We start from the raw sequence: 24326 nt of genomic DNA, 5'->3' as shown, positions 1-24326 counted from the left end.
ATGTTTCTGCCTTTCAGAACTCAGACCTGGAGTCATCGTTGTCTGCAATAAGTTCATTCTGTTCCTGCCGCTTTACTGCCTGCCCAGCCAAGGTTTGATGAAGGAATTAATGTTATTTCAAACAAACTTTGATTAGTTTTGGATTAAGAAATATATTTTCTCTCGGTAAGCCTTGCAAACGCAGTTTGGCTTCTGATACTCAAATGACCTTTGCTATTCTGAAGGGATCACCAGTAACAAAAACTGTGGATGTCAAAGCCAGGGAGTGCCTTAATTACCTTTATTTACCCTTATTACCCTTATTTACCTTTAATTACCCTGATGAGCCTTACTTGGGACCCCCACCAGACACTCCATTTAACCTGGGGTTCTTCGATGTTGGAGGTGAGTCTTCACCAGATCTGTTCTTGAGCTTGGCTTTCTTTGGTTGTCTTTGGAGCTGGTGTATGGGTAGGACCCATTTCCATCGCCACCCTGCTCTGCTACCCACGGTGCGGGACTGTGCCTGGTCGGTGAGGCTGTTTCCCCCCTAGGCTGGGGGCTCCTGGCTCTCTTCCCCAGGGAGCAGCACTGTACTGGCAGCCACAAACATTTTGCAGCTCCGGGAGGGTTTTCAGTAGATGCAAGATTGTTCATGAGCTTATTTATTAGCTGTTTGAGAGAAAAGTACAGGTGTTATTATGGGCTATAATTCTTATGTTTCTTACTGTGCATGGAAATAAAAAAGAAAAGCAATATTTGCAAGTATGAGGTCTTTAGCTCTATTACAGCCTTAGAGCTTAAGTGGGGCTGAGCCAAGCGTTAGGTATAACTGATCCCAGGGCGACCTCCCTGGTTATCTGCTGGTTTTCTGCAGCTGGGTTCTGGCACTTGAAAGTTATTTTTTGAATGCAGGCTGTTGTTCTGCAGCACTTACAGCAGCATTCTCCATGCTTTTTCCTGCATGGAGATGTAGGGCTCCGATATGCCTCTTGTAAGACCAGGCCTGTCACGTCGTTTGCTGTGGGACGGCATCTTGTTACAGCGATGGGTGGACAGAACAAGTGCGTGAGAACGTCTTCCTTTGTGCCACCAGATGACAGCATCCGCGCTGGGGACACCACGCCACAGTCAGGAAATATATTCCATTCCTCCATCTGAGGCCTCGCTGCAGTGAATAAGCCATGATATGGCAGGTTCCCTTCCCCAGAACGGGCACAGGCGGTGTCACGATGTCTGTGGCACTTCAGAGCAAGCGGGGTTCAGCTGGCATGTCTGAGCCAGCACCGGTAATTCCTCGTGAGGCCTGCCAGCAGAGGAACCCAAGCAGCCAGCCTTTGGGAATGATCTGAAATTCACTCTGTTGCTGTGGCGCCCCAAATTCCCAGCAGCATCTATCAAACGGTGTGTCGCAGAACCAGTTTAAATGCTAAGCAAGCTCTGCCTGGTAACTTGGATACTTCCAAATTGTGTTTATTTTTTTTCTCCTTGATTTATTTATTTACTGGTACCCGAAGAGAAGTATCTGGGGGAAAGAAGACTTTTGCTGATGAATGGCGATGACGATGCCCTATGGCCTGCGGGATGGGGGAGGAAGAAAGGCAAGGAAGTTCAACGCATGGCATTAAATGCCACCACGGCCGGGCTGGGTACAGACTTCTCCATGGCCACAGAGGGCCTTCTGAAATAGGTAATGAGTGAAACCTCTTCTCAGGGGTTTTCTTCTGAAGCAACTATTTCTGAAAAGAAATGTTTCAGAAGAAAAAGGTATGGATTTTCCTGTTGCTGCTGGGCCTTTATTCTGCAGGAACCACAAATGTCATTCTCTGTCTCAATGTTTGGAACACGCTAGGAGCGAGGTGTGCCCACCTCCTCTGGGGGACCTGCCAGCCTCCCCACGTCTTCTCATGGCCGTTCTCTCTCTGGCACGGAGCTCCTGGGAACGATCTGCCCACCCCATGTTCTAAAACTCTGCAGAGCCCAGGGAAATGGCTCCCCGAGCCGTTTATGGCAGAGAGCTGGGGAACAGGGCAGCTCCTGGTGTTGTTCACCTCCTCCATCCCCACACGGTGCCTCGCACAACCTGCCAGCAAATGTCGTTCAGTAAAACCAGAAACATCTACGGGGCAGCCAGAGGCTGTAGGGCTCTGCGTGACGACCACCCTTGGGACCACCTTTGTGAGAAAAATCTCCTCAAAGTCTTAACTTTTGTGTTTATTTTTCTATGGGGGGGACGGGCACCAGACCACAATGGCGGCACCCCCTTTACCGCGCTAAGGCGAGGCCGGTCCCGAGGCTCCCCTCACGAAGCGGAGGGGCCGGGGTCTGCGGCAAGGGCGGCGGGCACGGCTCGGCCCCGCCATCCCCTTCCCTTCCCCTCCCTTCCCTCCCCTCAGGGCCGCCATTGGCGGCGCCGGTGCCGGGCGCGAGGCGGGGCCGCGGCCCCGGAGCGGGGCGGCGCCGACAGCGCCGGGCGGCAGCAGGTGGCTCCGCACCGCTCGGCTCCGCTCCGCACCGCACGGCTCGGCTCCGCACCGCCCCGCACCGCCCCGCACCGCCTCGCCGAGGCCCCTGCCGCAGCCAAGACGCCGCGGGCCGTGCTCCGAGTGAAGAATGGCGCGGCCAAGCTGGCCAAGCCACCGGCGGCGGCGGCGGCGGCGGCGGGGGAAGCCCCCGGCGGTGCCCCCGGCTCCGGGCTCTTCATGGAGCGGTCGCAGAGCCGCCTCAGCCTCTCCGCCTCCTTCGAGGCCCTGGCCATTTATTTCCCCTGCATGAACAGCTTCGACGAGGAGGACGCGGGTAGGGGGAGAGGGAGCGGTGTGGGGCCGGGGCTGGGTGGGTAGATGGGGGTGCAGTGAGGATGGGGGGGAGCCCCTGTGGGAGGACGGGGTGCGGGGGACAGACCCTAAAGGGGCTGGGGAGGGGGCCGGGGTGGGCGAGGGGACGGTGTCTGCCCGGCCACCGGTGTGCTGGAAGCAGGTAGCGGGGGGCGGCTGCGCTCCGGGGGGTTGAGGGCTGTGGTGGGGGCTGGCAGGAGAGCTGGGGACTGCGGGGGGCTGGCGCTCGCCCTGGCCCAAGCTGAGGGCTGGGGGTGTCAGCGGTCCCCGTCTGTGGTCCCCTTTTGTGGTCTACATCATGACGAGGAACGGCTGCCCAGAGGTGGTCCAGCACCCGCGGTGTGCCTGGCGTTGGGATGCCCACCGGTACGCGTCGGGGAGCGTGTGCCCGCGGAGGTTAGGAGGGAAGGTGTTTTGTGGCGATGAAACGTGCTCTCTCCCCCGGTCGGTATCGAAATCGGGGTACATTCGCCAAAGAGAGGCTTCAGCGTCGGCCGCCTGGTGCTGGCTGCCTCCTGCGCGGAGCGGTGGGGTCGGCGCGCAGGGAGGAGGTGGGTTTGCTGCCGGGCATCGCGCCGCGGGGCTGCGTGCGGCCAACCCTCAGGCTGGTGGTTCGGAGGGGTCCCTCGCACAGCACACCGTGCCGCTTTCAGGGCTGGGGAGCGGGGGAATAAATCCATTTAAACGAGAGTGAAGTAGATCACGAAATAAGTCCGAAAGCCTTTCAGAGTGGGCGCAGTGATTTTTGCCTGCTTTGTAAAGATGTTTCTGGCCTCAAAGAGTTGGCAGCGTCCAGAAAATGAGACCGAGCTTCAAAAAGAGGGCTGTTGGGTAAGGAAAAGCAGGAAAGAAATTGGATTGAATGGGAAAGGAAGGGCACTGGGTGCTGGAGAAGGTGCTGGGAGTGGAGGGCAGCACAGCAGCTGCGTGGGTAGCGAGGACACAAAGCAGTGGATGCAGTGGATGTATGCACTTTATCCATCCCCAGCAGCTCACTCATAAATGAATGATGTTTTTCACAGTACATGCTGTGCCAGAGACCGAACCCATACATGAATCTGAGCAGCAAATAATGAAAGTTGGTAACTAAGGCGTGTTTTAGCATGGACTGTCATGGTTGCATCCCTCAAAATGCCGGCGTGCTCCTTTGTCTGGTAGCTCATCCCAGGATGTGCAGATGCCAGCAGGAATACATGGGCAAATCAGCACTGCTGCACCTTTAACATTGTTGTTTCTGAAGGAATTGACGTAAGAATAAATTCATCATCTGTGTGATTAACTTATGATTGCCATCAGCATCATGCAAGGATGCCAGGCAGCAGGCAGAAGATTGTATCCTCCAGTGGATATATATTTATTTTAATGTTATCCTCTACATTTTGCTCTTGATTTATTTTCACTTCATATTTGGTGTGAATGCCGGGGAGCATGCATGACGATAACGGGAGCTTTGGGAAGTCTTGGCGCTGTTGCTTCAGAAATGATTGATGGTGAGACATGCTGGAGTACAAGCACCCGACGCGAAGCCTGAGCAGCATTTCGTTCCCTGCTGTCCAGCCCCTTTGCTCGGTGCTGGGTGACGGTTTAAGTGAATACTTCCTGTTCCAGTGCTTAGAAAAATGGTTTTGCCCACAATTGTATTTATCTATTCACGCTTACTGAATGCTCATGCATGAATGCTAATAGGCTGTCTTTATACAGCACAAGTGCTCGTCTCTGAATTAAATAAATCTACAATTAAGACCTCATTCTCCAGCAGCTTATTAGAGGATCTTGCCTGCCTGAGTTAGCCTCATCAGTAAAGCTGTTTGGGGTGATGTGCAGCACACTGGGGATGTTGCAGCGTTGTTTCTGTATTTTGTGCCTCTGAATGTGTATTCAGACACACATGAGCAACCAGTAAGAATGAATGTGTGCTGCTTTGTATTTTTGTGTGTGTTAAAACCAGAAGCCTGTATTTTTTTTTTTTCAAGGAAGTAAATGTCATGAAAGGGAAATGATAAAAGAAATGATGAAATTGTGCCAGACAAGATTCTGTAATTTTCATACCCGTGCATAGAGTGAGATTCTGACCAGTTTGGGTTGCAATGTGATTTTTGTCAAAAAAAAAAATTAAAAAAAATCTTGATAGCTCATTCAGGGAGGTGAATGTTGCATTTGGCAAGATGTTCTCCACAGGAGATGGCAGCAAAAAGAATAAGTAAATTGATCCCACGAGCATTGGCAAAGTAAACAATCTTATTTCAAACAGGCACATCATCCATTTTGTCTGAAGCTGAGAAGCACATCTTTAGGAGAATACTCATCCTACGGAAAAAGACGAGGAGTTGATAGATGGCCACGCCACCCCTTCTGAAAAGAGGTGTTTGGGAACTAATGAGAACTCAAATCTACAAACAAGGACAATTTTTGAGTTGTTTCATTTGAGTTACTACAGGTGGGTCAGATTAAAGGGATTAGAAGGAGATTTTTCAGGAGAGCCCATGCTGAGAGGTACGGTGACATGGAAACAGCTAGCTAGGTTTGGCCAATGCTGGTAACATCTGTGGGTTCTAGGATGTTCCGCTTTTTCTCTTGAAAAATGGATCTGCTTTTGAAAAATGCTTTTACTTGTAACGTTTCCTTCTCTGTATTGGCCCATTTGTTCGTTACTGTCCATCTTTCAGGCAGTAGAAGAGAAGGCTGTTCTCATCTTCTCTTCTGCTTGCCTCAAAACCGGTGATGATGTGAGAAAACTGATTTCTCAGCAGTGAAGTGGATGCAGATGATGCTGCTTTTATCATGGTGCACAGAGGCAGGAGTTGAGTATACACAGGACAATGATGGCAGTGAAGGACCTGGAGTGAGAAAGTGGATTTTTTGAATGCTTCCAGAGCTAATCACCCCATAGGGAGGGGGTGGCGGAGCCTCAGATGTGTGCCGTGGCAAATAAGATCACGTGCCTGTCTCACCAACGAGATGGATGTGGAGTGGCACTGAAATTTGCTCTGTGTTGTAATACCCTGTTCATTCCTCAGCTGCTTACACAAAGAGGATACTCTGAGCAAACACGGAGCTCTGTTCACCGGTAAGCTGCAGTGGGGCTTTGAAATAACAGAAATTACTGTCTGCACTCAATAGTGTAAGGACTCTAGGTTAATAACTCTTTTGATCTCGGCATGGTAATGTTGCTGTACTTCCTGCTGGCTGAGTGCTGCTGTCTTTGCTCCACGAAGGTCCCCATCAATGTCAGCAGAAGTTAAGGATTCTGAAACTGCGGTTATTATCTGCTTAGGTGTTGGTTTAACTTATGCAAATGCCTATCCTGAACTCTGCTAATTTTTCCCTTATGGAGTAGTAGACTAAAAAGAGGTTTAAAAAAAAAAATTAAGCATAAGTATCCGAACGGTTACATGCCTCTCCCTACAAAGCAGGTTTGTTTGCCTTGGTTGCACTTGTCCTGGGGGTTATTCCTCTGCCCTGCTGGGCTTTGAGGGACTGCCTGCCATCCCAGGGCCCTCTCCCCTCTCCTGACTTGCTTTGCCTGCTGTCCATCTCCAGCACGTTAAACGTCACTCTGCTTGCACTCTGTGCACACTTTTCTAGAAATGCAAGCCTTAAACCAGTGCATGTTTCTAACTGTCTGAGCACAAATCTTGGTTGTGTGAAGGATCTGCCTCACTCTTTTTCTTGCTCCTGGCTGGAATCAGCAATTTGCTGTGCTGGTGGCAGCATGTCAGAAGGGCCTGAACTGCCAAGTGGCAAGTGCACGTGGGTTAAAAATAGGCTGTCGAGGATTTGCGATGGCTGTGGGAACCTGCCTGGTACACAGCTCGCGAGCTCTGCGTGCAGGTTGCAATCGAAACCCTGAGTAGTGTGGAGTGGGGCGCTGGAAATCCACCACGAGAGGTCTTGGCACAGGCCAGGACCGAGGCTGGGGATGTTCTGCTGAACCCTCTGCTTGCTGGCACTGTGGAGAGCCTGCACGTCCCAGCTGTGCGGCGTGGAGTTTGGGGAAATTCGTTAAAGCAGAGCAGAAAGCGAGGATTTGGTAGAGAGCAATAGCGATGACTTGGAGCTGTACCTGCAAAACCCCGCGGGCTTCGGGCAGGAGAGGGGAGGTGGTTGTACGGTGGGGGCAGTCGGTGTGAGGGGGGCCTGGTGGGAATCCAGGAGCAGTCCTTGGCTCTGAGGAGGGGGGAGCTTCCAGACAGGACCCTGTGCACTGTACAGGACACGGACTGCACCTGAAGACACACAGGTAGGGAGGGGCTAAAGGTCACTGAAGTAAGGGTAGCCTGCTCTGCGGTCTGTGGAACCTGCACGTGCTGCAGTGTCTCTGTGAGGAGCGGCATTGTCGTCCTGCGTGCTATCAGAGCTGGACCTCGGGGTTCCTTAAGACGCTGTGCGTGAATCTCAGGACCCAGGAGCACTTCTCATGCCCAGGTGCCTGCTCCAGCTGTGCTGGGACTGAGGGGTGAGAGGCAGGCATGCACCAGCTCCTTCCTCTTCCATCCTGAGTCCTGCCTACCTTGGGAAGGAAACCTGTTTGCACTGGTAGCAGGCATCTAAGGCGTGCCCTGACACAGAGACAGGTTTGGGTGTTTGGGAGCCTGTAACCACGGGTCGCGTTGCAGATACAGCTGCCCTGAAGTCCAGGCATCCCTGAGCATCTGCATGTGAGTTACAGGGCTCGTACACCCTTGAAAGCACGGAGAGCAAAGAGGCTTTGATGAGGAGCCAGCAGAAGCCATGGTGCAGCTGCAAAGGACGCGTCGGAGTCCAGCAGGTCAGCGCCCCAGCACGGTGCCCGCCCAGCTTGGTGGACCACGGCCGCGAGACGGCAGGATGAGATCGTGCCTCAGCCAGCTGGAGCCAAGTGTCTGGCAGAGAGAAAATGGTTTCCAAAGTCAAAATGTCTCCTAGATACTGACAGTAAGCCTTCCTCGTGTCAGCTGCTTGTTCAGAAAAGAGTTGAGCTCGAGATAAAATTCAGCCTCGGCTGCTGCTTTCACACGCTATCGAGTACTGGCAGATGCGCTGCGCTACGATCAATTGCTGTGAAGAGCAGCTATGTGAAATATTAATTCGGTGGGTTGATAAACGTTTAATACTGGGCTGGGACAATGGGCTAGTTGTGGGCTTGTAGGTTAGTTTAGAAAACTCTTTTGTCTGGGTTGTATCTGTTGAAATTCTCTAATTTTAAACATTTAACTTCTCTATAATTTTAAACATTAAAGAGCCATAAAGTTATTAAATAGAGAGATCCCCTATGTAGGTTTTCAAGTTGCCATGGATATTGCTCAGTGGCAGCACTGTGCTGGATTGGGGTGCACATGATGTTTAAAGAAAATGATGATTCAAGCCTAACTCTTTTTTTTTAAATATGTATGTATTGAAATTGTTAAGTCCTTGTGGTCTGCTTTTGCTTCATCCAAAAGAAGTTAAGAGGTTTGCAGGGTACCCCAACACCAATTTTGTTAATTACTTTTTAGGTAGGTAACCATATTCATGCAGAGGACAAGGGAAATTATTTGCACAGCTGGGATGTTAAGTATTTTTCCTATTAACCTTTTACAAATGAGATAGTTCATCCCCAAAACCCTGCAAAAACCTAAAATCTGGGGCTCATCTGGCAGTGCGTTACCCAGGGGATGCTGCAGGACAAATCCGAATCAGCCTTGGAATAACCAGGTGTGGAGGGCGTTTGCTTGTGGCCTGGTCCCTGCTAGGAACCTTGCCGGCTCTCTTGTGCGGGCGGCAGTGAAAGCCGCGGCTTTTCCCTCTCCGTGGGGTATACCTTGGCCGCAGGTCGTCCTGTTGGTTGGAAGGAGTGCCTTTCTCCCAGCTGGGCACGTTCTGGCTCTGGGTAAGCAGAGGCTTGTTTTACAAAGGGATTAAAATTGAAAAATAAGAATGATTTTAGAGGAGCTGCTGTCAAATCGCTCTTCCATCAAAGGAAGAGGTACGGAGCGAACCAACGGCAGAGGTGCCGTGGCTAATGCCTGCAGAGCCTGCCGGTCTCATGCCCTGTCGGGACTTGATCCGGATCGTACATGCGGTGACTGACTTGCACTGCAGACCTCGGGTTGGCGCGGAGCTTGCTGGGTTGTGCTGTTCCTGCACCTGTGCGCTGAAGACACTGCACTGAACTCTTGGTCCTGTGGATCTGCTGCCCGCTGTGTGACCGGTGTGCCCGTGGAGGGCTGCAGATACACGAGAAGGGTTTTTTCATCTTCGAGGCCAGAAGGGAGCAAGAGCCACGTGAAAGAGTTGATTCTAGGAGCGAGGGACTTGAAACCTTTTCCTCGTTTTCCCTCTACCCACAGAACTCCCGCAGGGTTCCCACAGAGCGCGCTGGGTGCCCAAGGACATGTCTGTGCTTGGACAAGCACCGCTCTCCCTGCGGCTCAGGCTGCTCAGCCCGCAGGAGCGCGGCCCTTGTGCGTGCAGCAGGGACGTGAGGCCGGCTGGCGCTGCTGCCCTCGGGCTCTGCGGCCAGCAAAGCTTTGCCCAGGATCTCGGGCACTGTGCCTCGTGCTCCGCGGACATTTCCTTATTGGCCATCCAGTTGTTGTGGATTTACAGGGGAGAGGGGACGTGGGTGAGGTCAAGGGCTCCCGGTGGTGTCACCGAGCCGTCCCCGTAGCGCTTGCAGTCGTGGAAAGCACAGCGCTGCTCCCCTCGAAGGCGCCTGCGCCTGGCCGGACGTACATCACCTTTCGGGTGCTGCGAGGACGCTGGTGCTCGCCAGCCACGTGTGCAGGAGTTGCGGAGGGCTGCTGCTGCGTGATCTCTGCCAGCCACAGGGGAAGCATATCTCTTCCCCGTGTTTTGCTGTCAATTTGCTGCAGATAGAGAAGTGTGTCCCTGGAAAGCTTTCTGTCTAGGAGAAACTGTTTCCTTCCTGCTTCTATTTCATGTGAAATTAATTCTAATGCAACATTTATTAATTCAAAAGCACTCTGTTCTCCAGGCTAAAGAAAATAGTCTTTACTCCGTCAGGTTCCTACATCAGAACAAGCTGGGAAGTGCTGTAAGTGTTTCGCTTCAGCGTTTCTGTTTGACAGAATGTATGAACCTGCTTTGTGTGGGGGAATAAGTACGTTTGATTGGAGTAGCTGTTTTGAGAAATAATTTATCTGTGCGATTATTTTTTGAAGCCCTGTCTGCTCTTATTTGAGTGCCTCAGATTAGAAACATGAGTGTTTTAATTTAGGGATGCTCTGTAAGTTGCTAACGCAGTTAGTGGGGCAGTGAGACCTGCCTTACGCGGGCTTCTCGGGCCTCCCATCTTCTCCGCTCCTGCTCGTTCCCACAGCCACCTGTCTCGAAGCACAGCCGGCGTATTGGAGCAAGGATTTCTAGTCCTCTGCAGAGCTGCTCGGTGCGATCTGAATGTCCATGTACCCCAGTAATGCTCCTCTCAGGTTTGGTTTTGGCTTCTGGAACAGGCTGTGAAAGCTGCACTGTATGGGGATGTCAGGGCAGGGATCGTGCAACACGAGCGAGGCCTCAGCAGGTGCCAGTGCTTTGATCACCTGCTGACAGCACGCACAAATGAGGCACGCTCTGCTTTTGCTACCAAACTATGCTTGTCTTGGATCAGCTTTTAAGCTTTATCTTTAGCTTTTTCTTTTGCAAAGCAGCATGCATAAAAGGACTGGGAAGCCCTGAGCCAGCTGAACTTCACAGAGGAATAAAGCAGAGCTCAGCAGCCCCGTTTTTTAACCAAATCTAGCCACAGTTAAATCCCCGTGGCAGTTAATGGGTTTCAGCTTCATGCCATTAGCGTTATATCACCTTCTTCCAACACACACAGAACTCGCACAGTCTTGCAGAAGCCAGTTAAAATGTTCAAGTGCTCAACAATTTGGAGAGTACAGCGTGTACAGAGGTGAATCTCACATTTTTGTTAGAACTGTTTTATGACTAAGAGGAGTTCTTGCGGATGTCTGCGTGTCCTTACTCCGAGAAACGCAGGGGTGGGAGGTGTCCTTGAGAAGTCACTTGTCAGCACCCCAGCTCACTGTCATCTTCCTGCTGAAATTTCTAATTAGAAGGACAGTTTTCCCTAAAAATTCAACCTAAATCTTCATGGAAGTTAAGCGAGTTACTGTTGTCTTGCTCCCAGTGACATGGGAAACAGTCGATCGCTTCTGGCTTTAGAGGAACGCTTCACTCCTCTTCCCCGTGCTGATAACCCTACGTCAGGAGGTGACCGTCATCGCCACAGTCGCTCTCTCTCATCCCTCTGCCTCCTTTTTCAGCCTTTTGCGTTTTACACTAGACAAGCCTGATTTAATTCTTTGCACAGAGCAGCTTTCCGGCACTGCCGTGCCCTCGTTGCCGGGTGCAGGCTCCTGCTCGAGGAGCGTCGCGGACAGTGCTCTGGCTGAGCTCTGGCCGGCTGCTAGCAGAGAGCAGTCGTCTCCCACGCTTTGGGTACGACGTTCCTATAAACACACAGCATTTGCAGGAGCATCCCTCTTCCTGACTCGCATTTCGGATGCGATCCTTGTCACTTTCCAGATTGTTCTTTGCAGGATTGCTGCCTGGCTGCTCATTCCCTCTTCGGCCTTTGTGCGTTTAATTTCTTTCTGCGTTCGGAAGCTACTGCTTGGTGCCTTTGCTGAGTCTCCTCTTACTGATTTGTGGGCTGACTTTTTTGATCCTGTCGGTACCAGCCCAAATTCCGTATCTGTCGTTTACCCAGATCTGTGCTGCGGGGATGTTGGGATTTGGGGGTGGGTGCATGGCTGTAACAGGGTGCTTTGTCCTCCCGGCTCTGGGCGCACCGCACCGTTTCGGACGGTTTTGGCAGCCTGAGCAGCAGAGATCTGTAACTGAGGATCCACAGGTGAACTGCACCATCCCTGCAAACCCGTTGGGACTGTGAGGTCGCTCAGCAGCAGGTCAGATTTCAGAGGCTGCAGTCTCCCGCCCCACGGCACGTGTGATTTTGTCCCTCTCTGGATCTCACCGTCCTCTGAGGTGTAAGAGCTCAGCGTTTGCGGGGTCAGACCTGCTTCCAGGGCTGCGGGACTCCCGCCAGCTGCCCACCGATACTGCGTGTATTTACAGCTAGCAGGAAATGCGTCCTGCCACGGGGATGGGAAACATGTTAATTGTGTTGCAGCCAAGATGTCTAAGAAGATTAACGTGTTTTTCTTTTTTTTTTTTTTTGTTGGAAATCCAGCTCCTCATTTAGCACTTCTCAGCATCTTGGAATGATTGTGTGGGTGGCTGGTTTTTTTTTACTTTTATTTCTACTATTTACCTTTCCTTTCTTGTATTTGGTGCATGGCATCGCAGCACTAGTAAAAAGGAAAATTTGATTCAAAAATTAAATGTTGCTGCTTTATATCCATATTTTGCTTTTAATCACATTGGCAGGAAAATAAATGAGAAGGCTTTTCCTCTTTTTCGTGCTTGTCCGACTTCCAGCTGTTGTAGCTGGTTCGTTCCTGGAGAGCCACATCATGGCAAATACGACCCAGTAGCTCTCTGGTGTCCAGCACGTGTCGCCGTCCCGCTGGCCGAAGCCCTGGTAGCCCATACGAGGTCTCACTGGTGGCCCAGGGGATCGGGGCAGTTGCCCTGCAGCAGTTCTGCAGGGCCCTTTTACCTTCACAGGGGTTTTTGAATTAATCTGACGGTAAAGGTAGGTAGCGATTCACTCTAACTTTTGAGGTTTGACAGTTGTCCACTGCTCCCCACCTCAATAAAATAAAAACCCCACAACCAGGATGAGTTGCTGTCACAGCCCAGTGTTACGTTTCCCCTTTGGCCAGTGGTGATTTTGGTACCTGATTGTCAGGAAGCACACGGTTTTGTACCTGAGCTGGCTGATCCCTGTACATCTGCCCTGTGAATCACAGCCCACAGATTCATCCCCTCTGGATTTGGGATTTTTGTTTCTATGTAATTAGATGGAACAGGCTAGGTAGTATTACTTGATGTGGCTCAAGATAAAAACAAGCTTTCTGCCAAGGATCGTGGTTTTGACGACCAGAGTGTGTGCTTGTTTTAAATATTAAATATGGAAAGTTGGGCAGAAGTGCCTGTGAGTTTTGGTCTCTAGTTTTTATTGAAAATGAATGGGATTTAGGGCCGTGTCTGCCTCCAGCCATTGTGAAAATCAGCAGCAGTCCTGCAAGCGTGAGGCTGAAGCTCTGCCGCCTCGAGTTTGAGCCAGCGAGCGGAGGAGCACAGTCGCTGGGATGGGAACAAGCTGATGGAGGGGCACTGAAAACGCTGGGCTGGAAACCGGGGCAAGAAATGCCCAAAGTGGGCGTGCAGGCCAGCAGCCGGCCTGGCAGACAGTACACATTAAATCAGTGATTTATGGAGCTGGTTTCGTTAAAAGCTTCCTAGTGTGTTTTCGAAAGCAGAGCTGCCAGGTTGGTCAAAACCCAACACCCGGGCGCTCCGAAGGGGCCGCAGGCTGCGGGGACACCCGTGGCAAAGCTCTGACAGCCCCTTCGTGCAGGCTTTGCAGGCTGCCACGTCCTCGCTGCCTCTTGGAAAACAGGCAGTGTCAAAATGTTACGCGGTACGAGGACATTTCCATGGTAACGTGAGCATCCCATGACACCCGCTCCTGCACCGCGGTGTCGGTGCGTGCTGGCATCGCTGTGCCTTCCTCCTCCATCTGGGGCCGTCAGGAGCGCTGGGGCACTGATCCCACGGGATCTGTGAGCGGCTGCTGGAGGGATGGGGCTGAGGGTGGAAGAGGTGCGCTCCCTGCCCTTTCGAGTGCCTTCAGTGAGGCAGGTATTCCTGCTTTCCACGTAGCGATTCCTGCGTAATTCAGCTTAAAAGCGTCTGCCCTTGCTTTCCACAGCACTGGAGAAGCAGCACTCTCCCCGCCGTCGGCAGCTCGCTGGAAGATCTGCCTTGCTCCCGGCACCCCAGGCACCTGCTCCTACCTGCAGCTCCTTGTTGGGGGCTCCAGGATCACTCGATGGGTGTAATGACCTGGCCACACGTGGGCTCGATCCCTTCGGCTGCCTGCTGCCCTCCAATCCTGCACGCAATCCATCGGCTGCTCCGGGCGGTGCTGGCCGTGGGGCCACCTTTGGACAGCAGCCTCAGGTCTTTGGGTAGAGGCTCCATGGTTTTGGCCTGCCTACAAATACTTCAGTTCCTGCTGCTACTTCTGCAGTAGCAGAGTCCCGCTAGGGTTCTCAGTATTTCCCGTCTGTTTCTTCCCCTTTCCTTTCTGTATTTACACGTTTCCACCAGGTGATGTTTTCCAAAATTAGCATCGTGGGTTTTTTCGCTGTGCAGACAACACATGTTTGTTGGCTCCTTTCCCTTGACACCGAGAAAGCTGTTCCCAATGTTTTATTGATAAGCTAGAGACTTGGCAAGGAGCAAGCTGAAGATGCTTTCTGTATGGCAGCCCATGGCCATTCCACCACTGATATTTTCCACTTCTGCTCGGTCCTTTGGAAGAGCAGTACAGTGGTCTTGGTTTTATTATCGTGCACGTGCTGCTTCTGAAAATTGCATGGGTAAAGAGAGTCATTTAACTGGTGGCTTGTCTTCCTGAAATGCGTCAGGTATGGATGATCAAACCAGCACCACGTGAGCGCACAGCAAGCCTCATGTGGTGCTGTTGCATAAAGGGGTCACGTATGATAAAACTCAGGCTTGTGGCTTCACCATCTGGTCTGAAGGACTTCACTTGAAGGGAATGCGAGGATAAATGGAAGACATGAGAAAGCACCAGTTGAAAATAAGGGAAGAGCTTGACTTTTCATCGTGTCTGTTCCTCAGGACCCTCTTCTGGACTGTTTCACAATAGCAATTCTCAGCTCTCCCGTTTGGCACAGGGTTTCCTCTTCTTGAGCAATGCCAGAGACTTGAGCTATCTTTCTATAAACTTGTTTTTCATCTGTTTCCACTGAATTTCTAACTTCTGGCTAGCATCACAAGTAAATCTGTTCTTGTGACCTGTCTGCTCTGTGTCTGGAGAAACATTCTTACTGCTCTGGGACAACAGGCTTTTTTTTTTTTTTTTTTAAATCCTAAACTCAGTTTTCCCAAGACCCAGCCCAGGCCAGGTGCCCCTAACATGGCATCGTGTTGGTCCTATTTCACTGTTTTCTATTTTTGACTCTGTGCTGCCTAGTTTACCTACTAGAGAGACCAATGAAATATTGTATGATTGGTTGAGGTAAAGTTTGCCTTGCTGCTGTAGGAATAATACCAGGCAAATTATCCACAGTCCGTTTTAGTTGGTGTACTTGACACCGTTTTCACAGTCTGTTCGCTGCAACCATCTGCTGCAGAGAGACAGCGAGCTTGTAGGACAGACTGACTGTGGAAAATCAGAAAGTCTTCTTTTGGGCCACAATTCTGCTTAATTTCCTGAAATCTCTAAAACTGTTTATTTCCCTCAGCACCTGCCCCTGGCGTCCAAAGACTGGGCTTCCAGAGATCAGCTGTACAGGATATTAACCGCACAAGAAATGGTCGGGAGGCAGGCGGTGGAGGAAAGTGAATCCTGGAGGGGTGACATCGTGATGGGCTGAAAAAGTTTAATTGATCAAAATGCTCATGAATAATTTCCCAGGCTTCTGTCTGTTCTATTACGGAAGTTTTTTTGTACGGGCTGACCGATACAAAAGTGTTCTGCAGGTGTCAGTAATGTTGGTTCGAGCAGTATTTTGCCCCAGTAAATGGTTTGAAAGCTGGATTTTGCCTGCTCTAATGCTAAATATCTATGATAGCAAAGATTCTCAGCCTCTTATTTCAGTTTGTAAGGAAAAAAAAGAAAGCTTAACATCTTGATATGAGTGCATCTTGCAAGGTTTAGGCATTGTAAAAGATTCATTGACCTGTTCTCGTAAGCTCTTACAGTTCTCAGATTTGAGATGAAATTGCAGTCAAAAGCAAACATTTTAAAACTTGCTGATCTAAGTGGTCTAACAGTCGATGTGTTTTTTCCCTTAATTTTCCTGTGCTTATCTCTTCAGAACTGCAGGTGTTCAGTCCACTAAGGCTGCAGCGCACAAAGAGGAAAAGAGCTGAAAAACTAGGACAGACTTGGATTATATTTAACAATGTTCTATTTCAACTTGACAACCAGCTATCGAACACCTACAAGTTTGCGACTGTGATTCACTCGGAAGCTGACATAACTGATGTCACGTTGTATTAATAGCTACAGAATCGTAACTGCATTTAGCAATGAGTTTCATTAACAGTCTCTACAAACACACTGACAATCGTTTGAAAACCTGAAAATATTAGGTGTATATAAAAATGGATTATGCCATAAAGGAACCTCCTGGTACTGCCAAATGTGTTTACAGCAAGTTCTTGCAGGTGTTACGCATAATAATTCCTCTTTAGCACTTTCAGTAGGTCTTACTGATGGCAAAAAAATGTTTGAGGACTGATCCACACTCCTAAATTAATTCCAAGCTGCTGATCTAGTAGGGTTACACACGAGTATGCTTGGCACTTGCGGCCACAGCGTTTTTCTTGGCAAGTGGAAGCTGTCCAACAACCTCCTGAACGGGGCAGGCCGTTGTTTTGGGAGGCAGTCGGTAAGCCGTCGTGGGTTGTTGTTGAATGCTCGGGTCTCAGCTGGAAGTGTTGTTCTGAAAGCTGTGTGTCAGCGATGCTCTGCAAGCTGAACGAAGCTGTTTGAGTTCAGCTCCCCTTTGAGCTCCGCACGTTTTCCTCGGTGTGGGCTGCTAGCCACCTCCGAGATTTTCCGGGGGAGGTGGGAGTGCTGAGTGCTTCCTCCCGTCTTTTTTTGGAGATGCTGAGTTAGTAGCTAGCGATGGTGGCGTGTAACTGATCCTCACCAGCCTTCGTTAGCTGTCCCGGGCTGAATGAAGCCGTTACTCTGCAGCCTTTCCGCATTCCGTATGCGCTGTCTTAACGTTTGCATCGCTGGCAGGAAAGGTCAAGACTCACTTCGGAAGGGAAATGAAAACTGAGAGTCCAGAGGGCATGTGGATGTCGAGTTACACGGTCAGACTCTTGCTGGGACCTGCAGTGACATCCAAAAATGTCTCTGGTAGTAAATCTGTGGAGCCATACATCCATTTTGGGTGGTCTTTCTAAAACTCTGGGTACCTCTGAAAACCAGTCCGCTGGTCCTCACGGCAGTCAGTCATCCACTTCCCTCAGTTTCTTCTGTCTATTATATACATCGCATTGCCTCTTCTCTTCCTTCTCACCATGAATAATTCAGTTGGGTTTAAATTTTAAGGCGATGCCTGTCTCATCCGTCTACCACCCGTATTTGACATCTGTCACTTGGATGCATCCTGGCTTTTGCTGACCTCCGACTTGTAGGCTGGCCTCCCCTGCCCTCTTTCAGAGGCTGCGAGTCTCCCGAGACCAGCAGGGGTGGCTGCCTCGGGACGCAATGAAATGGCAAACAACGGCCCTTTGAAAAGCCAGGGAACACATTTATTTAAAAAAGATGGAAACCGTAGGCAATTTTTCTCATTGTCTCTTGCAGGGTTAGAAACATCGTCTTCAAGCACACCACCAAAAGGCCCCTCACCCTTCCTTCCATAGAGTGCTAAGTAGCTGTCCAGATAATTAAGCATATTTTGTGATCTTCCAGTGACGTCGTTTTGTTTTAAATGTTGCAGTGGCAAATCTTCATTGGACACGTAACCCAGCAAGCGATCGAACCACCTCGGGCTCAACGTGTCTGTGTTGAAGCAGCCTATGACAGCGAAGGAGTGTAATTAGTGAGACGCACAGAACGGGATTGAAAAAAGATGTGAAAATAAGCAGAAGGATTTGAAAAGGATTAGGAGAGTAAATGGCAAACCAGTAGTTAAATGGTGCATGATTAATGACTGTAGAAGTAAAAGGTTGACTAAATATTGTGACTCTGTAATGGCTGCCCCAAAGTAATAGAAAATACTTTGTTCAGAAGACTCCAGAAGTGGGTTTGCATCGACACATGCTGACTCTGGGGTTAGACATGGCTTAGGTCTTAGACATTGGCTTAGGTCGAGGTGAGCACCCCGGGGCCCTTTCCAGGTTGAGCTGATGACCTGAAATCCATCTTCCTCCTCTAATATTGCAGATCACCACCAAAGCCCACTGAAGGTGGGCTTTCAGGTGCCCACTGAAACGCTGAGGTGGTTTATTCCCGTTGTGAGCCTTGGTACAGGTGGCCGTATCAAAACTGCCTGGAGTCACGGAGTCAACTGGTGGCTTTTTGTGGGACTAAAGGAAGAACGTCTGTACTGGAACCGTGTTTCTGTGTGCTGCAAAACTGTTCTGTGTGTGCAAAAAGAGCCTGGAGGAGGTGCAGCTTCCACAGTGGTTGGAGGAGCACCTAGGAGTTACTCGGGCTGACCGGAGGGAACTTGGAGTACCTCGTTCTAACTCTGTGTCCTCATGCTGCCTTTGTCACGTCTGAACATACCTCCTGATCTGGGGCTGGATTTTGTCTCTGTTTTTTTTTTGTCATTATTTCTTAATCCTGATTTTCAAGGAGGCACTGAACTCCTGTGTATATTTAGCATTGTTGACTGAGCAAAATATGTTCTTTTTTGCCGTAGCACCTGTCTGTCTCACCTCTCTACTGTTTTAGAGTCCTTGCTGACATTGTCTTTCCCTTCAAACTGTTTTCTTTAAGACACAGAAGAACAGATCTGAGAATGGCTGGAGGCTCGAAGCCATATCGTTATGTTTTAAAGGTCAAGATTTGTATCGAACCTCCAAAAGCCAACAGAAGTTCAGAGTGCCAACCCATAATACTGAGATGCCGACCAGAGATTCGTAGCTGACCTAATTTTTCCATTAGGAACATTAAAGCAGAACTGCAAGGTAGGGAAACTTTGAAAGCAACTGAGTGGGCTGAGTGCCCAGTTTTGGCTATCGTGAAGAAAATTTGCGGATCATATTCTTTAACCTTTGGTTTGTGGTGCATGTGCTTCTTAGAAGGCAGGAAGCTATGTAGGGCATCTGCTCTCTGTTCCTCACTGGGAAGATGCTCAGCATTGGCAGAAACCGTTTCTATGGTTTTCTTCCTTTTTTAAGCAAAATCTCATTACTGTCAAGAGTAACATTTTTCCTCTTGCTGCTTTTTTATGACAACAGCGTTGGCCATAACTCGTGAAATATAGTTGTTACAAGTTTCTTAGGTCTTTTTGCGTGCAGGCAGCCGGCACAAACCTTCCTGATGGGGATGAGATTTTAGGGAGATGGCTGTGAGCCCTTCTCGTTGACCCTAGCAAGGAATCCCACAAGTCTTCTGGAGGCTGTAGACACCTTCCCCCAAGTCTGAGGCCTGGGGTGTGAGGCATAAATAGGCTGTAATGGCTGTAAATAATTAGCTCTCAACAAAATGTCTGCAGTGACTTTCATCTTGTTGGTAAACTTGGCATTAAAGGTGTATATTAGGAATCTGTTACTCTTCAAAGATAAAACCATCTGTATAAAATGCATCAATATGAAACATGTTCTGTCCCTGTGGGACGAGGGACTGTATGAGAAATGGATTTACATTACCCATTTGCTTTATAATTGGGATCCTTGAATATGGTTCTGTGTTTGTTAAACACAAAGGGGTGTGTGTGTGTGAATTTATTGAATTTAATGCAACTGCTGTTTTATTTATAGTGCTTTCAATAGGAAAATCTTTCCATTGTAATATAACAGGCTGTGCAGGATGTGTTTGGTTATGGCAGGTAGGATTTAGAAGAGTTCAGTTCTCTCCTGGATGCGTTGCAGTGGGAGTTACTGGGAATAGCCAGCTGTGAAAAGAGAAGTATAGATCCCAAGGACCATCCTGCATGTAAGGAATCTCAGAAGACTCTTACGCAGCACTAGTCATATAAATTGAGTTCAGATGGAGAAGAGACCTGTAAATAGGTTACTGTCAGCTACCCATCATCCGCCTCTTGGCTTTGGCGGAGTGAAGGTGGGAAACAGCAACAGCCGTATGAAGGAACTCAGTGATTGTGAAGAGATACTGCTTCTTAGATGAAACTGATGTCATCACTTGCCATGTTTCAATGAAGAGATAAGATGCAGTGTTTCCTCTTCCAGATTTTCGCTGGACTGGCAGCCTAAGTATATCAGTAAAGCTGTCCTGAGGAAAATCAGACTCCATGTTCAGCAGCTCCCATCTTTTGCAGTTTAGTCTTTAAGCATTAAATTGCTTCGAGCTCAATAATTTATCTCCCTCCAACTGCCTTATTGTCACTTTGATTTATTAATGCGTTGGCTTGGGCAGCCGTCCTAATGCTGTATCGCAGCAAAGTAAAACCAAGGGTTGTGCTGAGCACAGATTGCAAATGTGAGCACGTTTTGTGTGAACAATAAACCCTTTCCCTCTAGCTGGTCCCAGAGGGACGATGTGGTTAGTAGAATGGGCATGCAAAAACTGGAGCTCCTCAGCTCTAACCTCGTTTTGGTACTCGCTATCTCTCTCTTGCAACACTCATCCTCTTTTTACCTTCTCTCGTCGTAGAAGAACTTCAGCTCATGCTTTCCTTTTTTCTCTTTCCTTCCCAGGAGTAGATTGTGATGCTTAATTAGATAATGTTTGTAGAGCGGTGAACAAAAACTGCCAAGGGTTACTGTCCTCGCTGGTATTATTAGAGCTGGAGAAAGGCTGCCAGAAGGTATTGATTACTTGGTAAAAATAAGCCCTTCAAACTTCTTTGGTCTTTATTCATTACTGCTTTTTATCTTTGCTTCCTGCAAACATTTCAGAGGGTGGATTTGTTTGCCAAAAGATCAAAACAAAGCGTTGACAAATACTGGTGCCAATTTGTAGCCTCCTGTGTGGGTGACATCAGAGGAGTTTTTGCAGTGCCCTGGAAAGTCTTTCTAGGATTTACATCCACTGGGATCCTGGAACTGCTTCACGACCAAAGCGTCCAAGTAGCCAGGTAGGGGTAGGAAGTGGAGTATCAAAAATAAGGAGAGAATTTATTTGGGGTTTGTGAAACCCTGTTGTTTATAGAGGCTTTTATGTACTCCACGAAGCTGACATTGGTTTGTTTAGTGAAGTTTGTTGGTTGGTTGAGTACAAGCTGAGACTTGAAAGGTACAGGGGGTGCTGCTGAGGGCATTGGGGCTGGCTGGTGGGAAGGGCTTGCTGCCTCCCGTGTTTTCTGGTTCATCTCACAGCGATGCTTTACAGCTTCTCTCGTACCTCAGTGTGAAAAACAAAATGTCACGCTCTGAATTCATTAGGCAGCTGTGCAAAGGACTGGGGACCATTGGAAGGGAAAGCTGTTTTAAAGGTCCACTGCAGTAAAATGCAGTGGAGAAAGTCACATATCTCTAGTAGAAAATATATGAAAAAGTTAAATTTTGCGTAACATTCAAAGGGCCAAGTCATGCTTGGTAAAATGGGATTTCTGAGGAGAAGGGATACAACAGAAGGATGCTCTGAGAAGGCATATGACTCGCAGGGTGCCAGGAGGATGCACCATAGTCATTTATGGATCCAGAGAGCTGAAATTTTGATTTGCTTCAAAATCAAATGCCTTATAGCTTACTCTGATTGAAGCAGGTAGTCGGAGCAGAAGTGAAATACAATGCCTTTCTCCAAAGTAGGCCAAGGGCAAGGCACGGACCTCCAACCGTCTGCACGCGTATGACCTAGTAACTGCTGCAGCGGGGAGACGGAAACCTGGGTTTGGGGGAGACTGCACAGAGCTGCTGTGCGCGTGTCAGACTCGCAAATGGGTTCTTTGGTTATCACAGGTCCCCTTCGTGTTCATTTTCTGCCATTATTCCAAGCGCTGAGCTTCTTCGAATTAGCATTTGGGTAAATGGGGAGGTTTTAAGCAAATACTGATGACTGCATGCAGCGAGAGCCATCCAACAGGGTGAGACCCGACCTGGCACAGAGCAGAGGGCACGTCGTTGTCAGAGCCATCCATTAGCAGGTCCTGTGCTGGCCTGGCACGGCAGCCGGCTTGCTGACAGCCCCTTCTGGGCGTGCTGGTCAATGTTGCTCTGCAGCAGTCTTGACCAAATACCAGCTTCTTTCCTTTTAAGACTCATTGCAATTCACGAACAAAAATGACAAGAACCGTCAGCAGCTGCTGTAAACTCATCCCCCAGTGCTAGTTGCTCAGATTTCTTCTAGAATTAACGAAGATGTGAACAAGCTTTCCAGCTGCCTGCTGTGTAAAGTATGGGTGAAACAGGTTTTTTTTCTTCAATTTAGTTAAATCAAGTGACAGAAGGGATGTGCAGCTGGGTAGGTACAGTACAAGTACAAGGCTGAAGGGAGGGGTGGTGCTGATGCTAAGAAGTGACAAAGAGGTTTCTTTTATTACTGAGATGTGTCACAACCCATCAGTATCTTACAGACAGCGGAAGAGCCATGGGACACAGGACAGCGAAGACACGACAGTATGTTTTTACCATTCTTTCAGTGGTGCCGTTTGCATGTAGTTGCCTGTTTGAGGAAACCACTGAGCATAGGTTGTAATCCTGGTGCTGCTCGGTAAGTCCTCACGTGGTTGTTGCAGCATCCCAGTGGTCCAGGCACGCTCAGCGTGCTGAGGGGTGAGGAGCTGGTGCTCTGCGCGGGAACAGGATCCTGGTGGGCTGGGCACAGATGGTGACTGGCAACCAGTGATAGGACTAGAGGGAATGGCCTCAACTTGTACCAGGGGAGGCTCAGGTTGGAAATGAGGAGACATTTCTTCTCAGAAAGAGCGGTCAGGCATTGGGACGGGTTGCACAGGGAAGTGATGGAGTCACCGTCCCTGGGGGTGTTCAAGGGAAGGCTGGACGTGGTGCTTAGGGCCGTGGGCTAGTGGGTGATGGTGGTGGTAGGGGGACGGTTGGGCCAGGTGATCTTGGAGGTCTCTTCCAACCTTAATGATCCTATGATTCAGGGCACAGGCCCAGCATCTTCCTCTGCTCCTGAATTTTATTCCCCCCTATTAGTTTAGCCCAGTTGCTTTTCAGTCCCTTGTTAATGCCCGGCAGTGCCACAGTGTCCCGTGGCGAGGAGATGGCACTTGGCAGCGAGCAGAGTCCGCTGCCCCTCTCTCATCCCGATGCCCTGAATCATTGGGATGAGAGGTTCTAGGCCGTGGGTTGCCACAGGGCTGCGGTGGGGCAGCCTTTAATTTTAGCACGTTATGCTGGTTTAATGACAGTAATAGAAAGTCAATTTATAGGCAAGAACAAATTGCCTTTTTATGTGGGGAGGAGGATAATTCCTCCCCTGTGTTACATTATTAAATTTGTAATCTTCATTTCTAATGCTTTTCAAAAGAGAATATTAACAGAATCTACAATACAGATTTTAAATTTATGAGCTGCATTTTTTTCCCCAAACTCGTCAGATTGTATAATTTATCTTTAAAGGTGAACTTCAGCAAGGTTTTTTTTAACATAATGAATTAAAATCCCTTACTCGCTACCTATCTCTGGACAAGCTTAAAGGCTCCGAAGGTACTTAAATTTTAAATAGAAATAATGGAGATCTATTTCCATCTTTGCTGAGTGGTGAGTTCTGAGTTCAGGCTTATTCCCTAGCGATAAAAGACACCAGCAGAAAAAAATGACACATTTTTGTATGCCGTTTGCGAGGGAGAAGGCTGTGGTGATGCTCTTTTTTGTTGCCAGGGAAACCGAGCGCTGAACCGGTGGCAGGAGAGGGAGGAGAGGAGAGGACGATGCTGCTTCGCTCCGAGCTCGCTCCAAAATTCTCACTCGTGGTCAGGGACTGCACGGGCTGGGACCTGGGGTCTCTCTCCGAAGCTCGTTTTCTGATGTGCCTGAGGTTCGGTTTCACGTTAGCTGAAATAAGCAGGAAGGTTGCAGCTCTGTCCTGGCATAGGTCGCTTCTGGCACACAAGCAGATGGACGCGGGTCACCAGCGTGGTCCCTGTATGGGGTGCTCCGAAGGCAGCTTTGGGGGAAAAGGGGTTATGCGGCCAGGTACCCACCTTGAGAAATCCCAAGGCCTTTTTACATCAGCCCAGCCTCTGCTTAAGTGTGAGAATACACATGTACAAGTGAAATGCAGGTCTCAAAAGCAAGCGGGTTGTGACACGGATGCTTCACTAGCAAGGGTAATGCGCGGTGTCCTCTGCTGACCTCCAGCTCCTTGCTGTGCGTGGCCAGGAGCTGCCTGGTGAAAAAGTTCCCACCAAAGGCTTTTTCTTTACGTTAAAACATTCCCTCCCACCAAACAGAGATGCACATTGCTGTGTAATGCTTGATCTTCCTGGGTGGGCAGTGTTGTCTGCAGAGCTGACACTGTGGACGTGGTCATCTCTTCTCATTTCTGCTCCCCAGGTCAAGGGAGAGAAACCAGCAAGGTGTCCAAAAAGGTTTCGTTCATCCCTGCTCCTTCTAAATACATTTAGAAAGATTTGGCACAAATCATGAACTTGCTGCCGTGTATCTGTCATTGGGTAATTCAAACCATACGAGGTTTTTATTTTTTTATACCAAGCGATCCTGTTGTGCGTGCAGGAGACAGATGTAGGAGGCGGTTACGTGCCTGCCACGTCAGTGGGAGAGCGTATCGCTTGGATGGGAGAGTCC

At 49.4% G+C, this 24326-nt stretch overlaps 1 protein-coding gene across 16 annotated transcripts in view; it reads left to right on the top strand.

Moving 5' to 3' along the window:
• RIMS4 (regulating synaptic membrane exocytosis 4) overlaps window positions 1–24326 on the top strand; it is a 60098-nt gene that overhangs the window by 904 nt on the left and 34868 nt on the right. For 3 of the 16 annotated variants that reach the window (XR_014572967.1, XR_014572968.1, XR_014572969.1), the window contains exon 1: window positions 391–2778. Coding sequence is in view for 13 of the 16 variants with exons in the window: in XM_083801200.1 (XP_083657326.1) it covers window positions 1968–2778 (811 nt within the window). In the remaining 3 variants the exon portion in view is untranslated. The other 13 variants (XM_083801200.1, XM_083801211.1, XM_083801205.1 and 10 more) reach the window with 13 other exon arrangements.

This window comes from Anser anser, assembly GCF_964211835.1.
Source record: "Anser anser genome assembly, chromosome: 16".
Classification (NCBI taxonomy): Eukaryota; Metazoa; Chordata; class Aves; order Anseriformes; family Anatidae; genus Anser; species Anser anser.
The sequence above is the reverse complement of the archived record's forward strand: the minus strand, read 5'-3'. Positions and strand labels throughout refer to the sequence as shown.